The sequence below is a fragment of the Passer domesticus genome, chromosome Z (genome assembly GCF_036417665.1).
Source record: "Passer domesticus isolate bPasDom1 chromosome Z, bPasDom1.hap1, whole genome shotgun sequence".
Classification (NCBI taxonomy): domain Eukaryota; kingdom Metazoa; phylum Chordata; class Aves; order Passeriformes; family Passeridae; genus Passer; species Passer domesticus.
This window is the reverse complement of record NC_087512.1, coordinates 56,207,973-56,218,552: the sequence shown is the minus strand read 5'-3', so window position 1 is coordinate 56,218,552 and position 10,580 is coordinate 56,207,973. Positions and strand designations below refer to the sequence as shown.

At 35.0% G+C, this 10,580-nt stretch overlaps 1 protein-coding gene across 1 annotated transcript; it reads right to left on the bottom strand.

The window, feature by feature from the left end:
* Positions 1-1,787: 1,787 nt before the first annotated feature.
* On the bottom strand, positions 1,788-10,222 carry NUDT12 (nudix hydrolase 12). Its single transcript, XM_064405272.1, is given in 9 exon segments — positions 1,788-1,898; positions 3,139-3,338; positions 4,712-4,814; positions 5,046-5,065; positions 5,743-5,807; positions 5,809-5,896; positions 6,857-7,337; positions 7,339-7,453; positions 10,017-10,222. Coding segments are annotated over 9 exon segments (1,389 nt in total).
* Positions 10,223-10,580: the final 358 nt, after the last annotated feature.

The window sequence follows — 10,580 nt, the reverse complement described above, 5'->3', positions numbered from 1 at the left end:
TTTTATGCTACCTCTATTTGCTCTACACTTTATCCTCCCTCTTCCATCTGGCTCTTCATTCCTTTGTTGTTCATCTCTCTGAATGTAATCACCACAGAACTAGTTAAAACTTCCCTTCATTGCTTAGCTTCCACCACTTTTTACATACTTTCCAAGATCCTCCTTTACTCTATGAGCAATCTGCAACTGATGATTGCCATTGTCACTGCGCAGTCCTGCTGGTACGTATGGCCTACAACAGCTTTCCATAATTCACCTTCTCTGTAAAAGCATTTTTCAAGGGAAGCAGTGTATTGTTTCCTTCTCCTTGCCAGACAAGAGATAACCTGATTTATTTGTATGTATGGCTAAAACAAGGAAAATAATGAAGTAACATAATATCCAAATGTGTCAGGAAGGCTTCTTGCTTTAAAGTTTCTTAGGTACTGCCTTACAAAAAACCCATGAAAACTGCTAAGCATAGCGTGACATGGATGGGGAGAACAAAGAACAATCAGGATTTGTACAACAGTTTTAATGATTCCAGATTGCTGAGAATTTTGGAAAAAATATGACACCATTGACTGTTAAAAACAACTGAAATTACTCCAAATAAACAAATCATAAAATAATAAGTTTACATTTGTCAATATAATTTCCTCAGGTCATTTGCATTTCTTTTGATATCACTGCAATGACTGCAGAATGACAGACTACGTATATTGCATAATAAAATTAATATTAAACCAGTATACTTTTCTTTTTGGAATATCAACATTATCTTAAATAACTTGATAAGTTAAGATACAAATCTGAACTGCAGCATTAAAAACACATAAATAAATATTTTAATTAGCATATTGCCATCCCAGTCTTATAGCTGCAGTTAATATACTTCTTTCAACTACAAGATTCTTAATAGCAGTACCAATCTTAACATCTCTATTTCCATAAAGAACTTTGTTCACATTTTGCGATACATCTTCTTCTTACTTCTCCATTATTCTATAATTTCATTTCTAATGATCAGAGAATGAAATTACTCACTGCCTAGCATCAATAAGTACATTATTATCTTATAAAACACTAATACATAGGCATTTGGGGATGGTTCTGCAACACCTTTTTCAAAAACAAAGTATTGTGTTATACCTTATATTCAGGCTGACATACAATTGGATAAGTGCAGGCCAAGTCAAAATGGATGAATAAATGCTCTGCTTTGAGCATTAACATAAATTATGTTATTAATGTAAAGGATAAAAGTACCACATATTCACTAATTACATATGCTATTAACTTTAAAATAACCATACTTGGTAAGGCTTTCAGCACTGAATGTAGATTTTTGTGACAGGTCAAATTTAAAAAATGGAGATATGCAAAATGAGAAAGAAACAATTAAGGCCAAAGAGGAGGATATAAGTAGAGAATTCAAACAGCAGGCAAGGTCAGACAGCCCTCTTTGTAATGCTGTGACTCCTTCCAGTGGGGGAAGACCAAATCAAACATAAAAAGTGTAAAGAAAAAGGCATAGTAATTTCATTCTAGAATAAGAAACCCAGCCTGTACTCAACAAGGTACCAATTCTACTTATTTGCTGCTTGCTTGCTTGGGATAATTATTCAGTTTTGTCCAAATCTAATTCAGGTCTGAAAACACCTACACAGTTTTTCTAGTTTAGCTCTGGAACCAACGTAAAGGCTCAGAAAATCACTTGGTTACATATTCACTAGACAAACAATTCTAATTTATTCCTAATTAAGCATTCAATAGAAGAAGTAACTTTAACAAATCAATTATTTGAACTAATGATTAGCATTCATTGCAATCCAATGTTTCATCAACTGGTGTGCAATAGCTCGACTTGGTGGTACAAAGAAAGAATGTTGGTTTCCTTTAATGAGAACTTCCATGACATGCAATAAAAGCAGATTTTTTTATCTTTAGAATATAGTATTATAAACTATATAGAATCTAACACTGTATTAATGCAGAAATTATCTTTCTATAATGATCCATCAGTCTACCATTGCTATTCCTATTAAAGAGCTACTAAGAGATTCTCCGAGGTAAATGCAAAGAAAGTCCAATATTATGTGAATTATGACATTTTTGAGCTTAATATGCTCCAAAGGATACCTTCTTCCTAACAGAAATGTGGAGACCCTAGTATACTATTTAAGGTTTCTGTGAAGCCTTTTTATGGCAAGGACCACCAGATGGTGCTCTACACTGTGACAAAAATAATTCTTTTAATGTTTACATGTAGTGCCATGGAGATGTGTTTTCTTGGTCATCTGAAGCAGTTGCAAGTAACATTTGAATACACTTTCAGTACATTTCTGAAGCATATTTCCATGCCAGTCTGCATGTGACTAGCTGTATTCAGAAGCAATATTCCTTTAAAATAATGCTCCCAGTGTTAACAGAAACACACTGAGATTGTAGGTGACTAACTGTGCCTTCAAGGTGACTTACAGTCAGAACACTTTGAACTGCTAGGCAGATATCCTGTGTTATTAAAAGCTTAGCTCCTAAGTTGCCTATAAGAAAACCTGTGAAAACTAAGCTGTACAAGCAATCTTTCCTTTTATTCGTGAAATGAAATACTTCTGTGAAAGTCTTTTATGCCTCACTTTTATTTGACTATATTTTAACTACTGATGGAAGCTAAGCATAGGATTTCTTATTAATGCACAGTAAGCTGCATTTAATAACAGAACATTAAAATAATACTGCATGAAAAAAGATATTCAATCTAATGTATTCCCAGAGTCGTTTAACTTCCATCCTCACAGCAAATCTGGCAGTATGCCTGTTTGAAGAAACTGTAATGAATAATGCTGTAAAATACTACTACTACATAAAAAGCATAGGCTCACTAAGGACATGGCATTGAAATTACTATCTCACAGAAGAGAAAGGTGAAAAACAAACTGGCAAAAACATCACAAAATGAGCTTACAAGTAACTCAGACATCACTGTGAATACCGTTTTCTGGTTGTGTCTAACCTACAATAATGCAACTGTAGAATGATAAAATGAGAAGTACACATGCTCATTTGACTTGCTGAAAAAGCAAGTGTCTGTTGTATGCCAGAACCAATACAGTCAAAGACTAATCAATAGAAGAAGAAAATGAAATTAAACTTTACCTGTTCTCTAGTGAACCAGTGGGCATCCTCTATTTCATTCTTGTCAACTTTAATTTCTGTGGACACTGCAACAGCTAAGCAGCCAATCATTAGGGAGGAGGGCATTGGCCATGGCTGGCAAAAGATGCACTGAACATGGGCAACTTTGACTCCAGCCTCCTCCTCTACTTCTCTTCGAACAGCATTTTCTATGGTTTCACCTAATCAAAAATAGCAAAGAACAAGCAGCTCATGAAAATACTCCAAGCAATGATCACATGCTGTGCTTGGAACTGACTAAAAAGATATTAAACTGCCCAAGGCAATTATCGATAAAGATCTAGTTCACTGATCAGGGCAAAGACCTCAGCACAAAACATAAGAGTGTAATAAGATAAAACAGCCACAAAAGCAAAATGGAACTTTGAAAATAAAGTGTAGTAATTTCTCCATAATAATATTTATTTGCTGAACTGATAATTCATTATACACACAAACCATTATCACTATACCTAAAATGTCAAAAATTAGGTAGAAAATACATAATTCCTGTAATTATTCCTGATACATTCATTTGTAACTAGGACCATGTTAATTTCTGGATTTTCAGTATGACTGCAACAGCATGTACTACAACTTGAAAAATCAGTATTTATTTAGAATTATAATAGTAGGAAAACAGATTTAGAATACTTGCTCACACTTCTGCATTGTATTATTCCCTTTGCCTGACTCATTCTTCATTGTCTTGACACATGCAGACAATACTGTAAATCGAAACTGCAATGGAAAGCTTTGCTTCCATATCCATAGAAAACTGTAGATTTATGTGTGTGGAATGCTGTTGGTCACCAGCTCACATAGGCACACATGTGCTGTGCTGTAACCGCTGATTACAGGTTCATTAAAGGACATGGTCCATCCATCAGAAATAAATATCTTGACTTCTTTCAAATGATACCTGAATAAACTTGTTCATGCTGTCACTGTATGTCAGCCTGCACATATTTACTGAATATATTTCTTCACTATAATTTCCCAGGTGATAAAGATCTATTCACAATAGAAGAATATTTTAAGTTGTTCTGCAGGTACTTATAATTGTAACTAATTTCAACTATTATCACTTGACATAGCTATTGAAATATCTCTTTATCTTTCTTTAAGAATTATGTAATTTCTACTTATCTTTCATAGAATCAATCAGGCCCTAAACACATAAGCATATGCTTAACTTCATGTTAGCTTTAACTTACACTTTAACACTTACTTTTCCTATGCTAAAATCCTTTGCTAAGTAACACCAGCCAAGGTGACGTGTTTTAAAATATTTTTTTATTTAAGTGGTGATTTAAGACTACATGATTTGAAAAGTGTTCAGTATTTTTACTTATTCAAGTTGCTCTTCACTTTTTAAAAAATAAATCAGCAGTTGCAAAGTACAGAATGAGTGTACTTACTGTAACAACTCTTCTATCAGGAAGCAAAAAAAAATTCAATTTGAGATAACACAAATTATATTTCTCTTTAATTGTAAAGGTATAATACTTTCATTGAGAAAATACATTTGATAAAGGAAAATTAACTTACTCACCAGGTTCTACAAATCCAGCAAGGCAGGTAAACGTTCCTGGATGAAGTCTCTTCTGCCTGCCTAAAAGGCAATGGTTGCTATCTAAGGACATGAAATGAATATACTTCAACACTTAAGAGACTTAATGCAGTAAAAACTTCTGGTCTATTCCATACGTATGCACATAAAGACAAAAATGATATTGTAATCATAATTGTGTCTGTGCCCAGAGTAAGCTGTTATTTCACTTTGGGGTTACCCTCCACGCAAGACACCTCTTTATTTGGTTGTACAACATACATGCTAAGTAGAAGCAGCTTACTAAGCAAGGCTTGAAATGCAGGACAGAAATTACCTGTAACCAAAGGACACAATCTGCTAATAGTATCAGCAGTGCTAACCTATGCATCCCGCACATACAAACAGTTTCTGCAACAAACTCATTTATTATCATCTTCTCTTCACCACAGAGGTCTGAAGAATGTCTTTTTCACTAAACACCAAATAACCAGCCTTTTGCTGAAAATGGAAATACTGACTAAATACTGACTACTTTCCACCTTTGACTTTGTTCACTCTTTGCTATGAGCTTCTCATATGATGTTGCACTTTGACAAATTTTCTCACTTCTGGTCATTGTATCTGTCTTTTTCTCTCTAATTTAATATTTCTCCTATTGGTCTAAGCACCCTATGAACCCACGATCTTTCCCCTTTTTATTGTCATCTAGTTTTAAGTAAGAAAGTGAAATGTGACCCTTTATACTGCTGATATCTCATTTATACTGTTGGAACTTCTAACTGACAGTACTTGTTGAAATAAAGTTTGCATTGCCATAGCAATTCTGTATCACAGACTAGTGCAAGAAAGACATGCCTGAACTACTTCATCCTAAACAGAGCTGAGACACACATAGCCTGTGGAGAAGCAAGTATGGAAGACCTAGGACAGAAGTAAGCAGCTGAAATAACTAGAAATAAATTGATTTACATGCATAGCAATTTACAAGCAACTGATTTACAAGTAAGCCACTTTTGAGTGAGTATTCTCACCAATTCTTGGATATGAGGTGTTGTGAACTCCTTGGAGACTGTGACAATCTTCTTTTAAGCAAGTTTTCTTCAATCTTGGTTGCACTCCCACATGTTGGGCAGAATCTGTAATGGTGGTGCCATGCTAGAACAGATCTTGCCTGGGCTATTACTCCTTTAAAACAATACACTGAGAATGCACAAAATCAAATACTAATCCATTTTAAGCTTTTAACAGCATAGAAAATCAAGTACTGAGGTTTAACACAAAAATCAGAGTGTGGTTTGAATCATAATCATGGCTACAAGAGAAGTTGAGCAGCATGAGTTATGCAGACTTTTTTCTTTGCAGCACAGCAAATGCAATAGAACATGGTAATAAAGAGCTACAGGGCAATTTACACACATTCAGAGAAAAATTTATCCAGATCAATATACCCTGTTTCTCACAGAAGTCACTTTGCGTAGGCAAACGGCCAAAACTACATGCATAAAGTCTTTTTCAGATGACCATTTTAGGGGTTCCACAGGTATTGACAGAATAATGCATTGTTCCATTTAAACTTAAGGTTTAAGTCGAGCTTTCCTTTTATCCTTATGTAAAAATAAAACTGCTACAACAGCAATCATTAACAACATTTCTTGTTAATGTCCTTACTAATACTAATTCACTTTAGCATCCTGGCTTTTCAACACTTCTTGTCATATGAGTATGCAACACACTGTTATGAAGAACTTAGGTTCTCATTTCTTGTAATTAACAATTTTGTAATTATTAATTTCAATTAACAATTTCATTACTGAAAACTCCGTATTGACAGATTTTTTTCCTTTATGTTTATAATGTCTACACATTAATATTTAAATAGTACTGTTTAAAACCCATGATGATCAATAGGTTTTACAGTCTAATACTGTCATTGCAGAAATGAGTCCTTTGCAAATGCACATGTTCTTACATACAAATTCTTCGAAAAACCACTACCAGGCTTTTAAAATCAAAATATTTATAAAGCCACTGGAAACACAATTTCTTTGCAGTGGTTTATCTTTTCTTTGAATTATACCGCAGGGAATACCAAAATGTATCTTTCTGACTATACATTTTGTACTTGCTGCATTTTATGCACCTTACCAGCTTCTTTTTCAGGTAACTGCAGTAGTGCTGGCATCGGTGGGTGAAGAAAGCAACAGTTCTTGTGCTTCTGTATAAATTTTTCAGCAGAAGCAGAATCTATGCTAAGAGCAAACCAAGCAACTAACCCATCTTCTTCATCTTCTTGCTGAATTCTTTCATTGCAAGCAGCCATTAGGTTCATGTCAAACTGAAGGTCCACTCCAAGAAAAATGAAGGTACATTCTTCAGTTTGATTCACACACTGTTCCACATCCTTGTGGCACAGCCTGCAAAGCTTTACTTCTGGTTGCTGTGAGCTCTCTCTTCCCCCACCCAAGGCAACCAAGGGACTTAGATTTGAGAAGAGGATGTACACTGTAGCTGGATGGCTTTGGTTTTTACTTAGCCACTTAGAATCTGTTCTTTTATCACTCCTTCTGTCCAGAAGTGCCATGCCAAAATAATTTTTGTATTCTTTCACATCATTTGACAAAAAAAATAGGTTTCTGATCACCTTTCTCATTAGCAAACAAATTAGCTATGTGTTTGTACCCCCAAAATTTAGCAATGTCCAGAGCTGTCTGCCTTGATTTATTAACGATGGATCTGTCACACCTGAATAAACAGAAAAGAGCTGAGGTTACCAGAGTAAATATGTTTAAGAAGGATCCTGTTGCTGTATTATTCTTACAGCATATGCATCTGACACTATTAAGGTACAAGAACTTCTAGACACTGTCTATACTGGGATAATCTTTAGACAAAATGTTTAGGATCATGATGATAAAATATAATTATACTTCTTCTTTTCCCAAGGTATTTCACTTTTTTTTTGGATCCTTTCCAGATTATCATTCACCAAAATTCATAAGTAGTACAAAGGCAATGAATTTATTAAAATTCCACATAGTGTATCATTCAAAAATGGCTCAAAACCAGAGCTTCAAAAGTACGGTTATAGGTCTGTTCCTCATAATCAGTAATCAAAATGGGGGAAAAAAAAAAAAAGCCTAACAAACTAACAAGCATTACTTTCTAGAAGCTACTGGAAGCAGCAACAAAACATTTACAACAAAATATTTTGTTGAGGTTAATTGGCTTATTCAGCCTGGAGAAAAGAAGACTGAGGATAGACCTCATTGGGGTCTCCAAAATCCCCACAAGGGAAAGCAGAGGTGCAGTTACTAATATTTTCACTCTGAAGACCAGTGACATGAACACAAAGCTGGAGTTCAAGGAATGTTTAGACAATGCTTTCAAACACATGGGCACATGGTGGGATTCTTGGGATGACCTGCGCAGCTGCTGGAGTTGATCCTTGTGGGTCCCTTCTAACTCAGGATATTGGATGATTTACTATAAAATTAGAATTAGGACTACAGTCTCTCATTAGTGACAAAAGCTGGTTCCTGTAGGGATCTTTTAGTTACCAAGATGTCTGCAAAATGAAACAGGTAAGTGAATGTTGCCTCATCACATAAATTTAAATACTAAAACCAAAAAGAAACCCAAATTTTAAATATGTTGAGGTTGACTGGGAGGTCAAAATAATACAATTTAATTATTTGCTAATCTTAAATTGGTAAGTAAAACAGAAATGTCACTGTAAACTACAAATTATGTAATAAGTAATAGACTCATCAGTTTTTAAAACCAGAAGATGCCAGTAATATTAATGTTGCTGATATGCAATTAACTGTACCACAGGCAAGACCATTTTGATATTTTATATTAAACTCAGTAGTTTTTGAGGGAATTTGAGTATACTGTTTAAAAAACTAATCAAAAACTTAAATTACAAGTTTTTGCTGCTAAAGCAATTCCTTTTGTGGCCAGTTACAGGACTCAGGGGAATGACACGAATCTCTCTCAGGAGAGGATTAGGTTGGCTATCAGGAAAATGTTCTTTACCCAGACGGTGGTGGACACTGGAACAGGCTCCCCAGGGCAGTGCTCACAGCACCAAGGCTGACCAAGTTCAATAAGTATTTGGACAATGTTCTCGGGCACATGGTGTGATCCTTGGAGACAGTGCTGTGCAGAACTATGAGCTGGACTTTCTATGATGCTACAATTCTGTGACAAAAAAACAACTGACTAGATTTCTAGAATTATTGTCTCTAATGTTATGAAATGTTATCTTCATAGACATTCATGTTTGTATAACCAGCAACTGTAATTGTCAAAATAATTATTCTAAGCATTAACTAAAAGACAATCAATGAGGGTACAGCATCATTTAATGAACTATATTCAACTGCCTGACAGAGCAACCACGAAAAGAACATTTAAAAGCAATATTCACTTTTTTTAAAAAAGAAAAGCTTAAGTTAAAAAACTGTCATCCTATTTACCAACTGATATATTCCCCAGCATCTCAAAAGATTTCTCAATAGACAAAATCTTGCACTAAGATACCCTCTACATACTGGAACATACTGATTATAGTAGAAACCAGTGGTTCATGTAATGCCCCACTCCGAGCTCCAGCAGAGGCTACAGGTCTTGGGCATGACTGAATAAAAAATCAAGAATGGGTGGGATGATTACTTGAGGATGTGGAATGCTATGCCTGAAGTTAGTCATTAACTAGACAATGAACTAAACTTGTTTTTTTCTGTAACTAGGAGTTCAGAACAGAACAGTCTGGGCTTGATTAATATTGAACTCAGTTAAACGCATTCATTGATTCTAACTTAGTTTTAAAGCATTTTCCATTTGAAGTAACTTTGGAAAAAGTGAGTCTGTGATGTCCTACTAAAGAGTCAGCAAACATTCTACACTAACAAAGAATCAAGTGGATTACAAATCAAGTTTAGAGAAAAAATTTAAGTGGAACAACCAAATACACCCAATTTAAATTCAATACAGTGGTTGGAATTAGAGTGCAAACTTTGTTCTATTCTGTTGGCCTCTGTGAAAAGTGACAACATAACCTTGAATATCAAAGGAGTAACTTTAGAGATGCTTGTAACTTTTAAACTTTCTTAGCAAATACGAAAAGCATGATGCAATAGCAGAACCCAGTTATAAACTGACACAGAACACATTTTCCTGAGTTTTAGCCCTGAAAATTCTGCCATTATCTGTCTGGTAAATTTATGTTAGAGACAAAACTGATAGGGGCAAAAAAAGGGGCAAAACAGAGCTCTTGAATGGGGTTTACTAATCAGCTTACCCTTCTTGAAATAGAACCTGCACAACCTTAAGGTGTCCATTTCTAGCACCATACATGAGGGCTGTCCAGCCATTCCCCGTGACTGCGTTGACCAGTGACAGGGAGCACTTGAGCAGCACCTTCAGCTTGGCTGTGTCTCCAGCAGCAGCAAAGTCATGCAGCTGAGAAACCATGTACTGATGAAGGTTCTTTTCAAAATGTGTCATTGTGCCTTCTAAGATAAAAAAAAAAAAAGAGAGGGGAAAAAAAAAAAGAAGAAAAAAAAAAAAGCCTGGGAGTGTACTTCCCACTACTAAGATGATTTAAGTAAAAGATCGAACTTTAATACTGTACAGAAAATCAGTATTATTACCAAAAATACAGACACAATAAATTCTTGTGATTGGTGTGATACTGTTATTCCAAATCTTTCTCCGACCCATCTCCAAACATAGTGAATCTTTACCTTAACAATCAAAACCAGTTTTAAAAGGCTTAAGGACTAGGAGATTTCACTGTGGAAAGGAAGATTCTGAATGTTAAAATAATAGATCGTGGTTTCTAAATCAAAAGCACGCAGGCGCG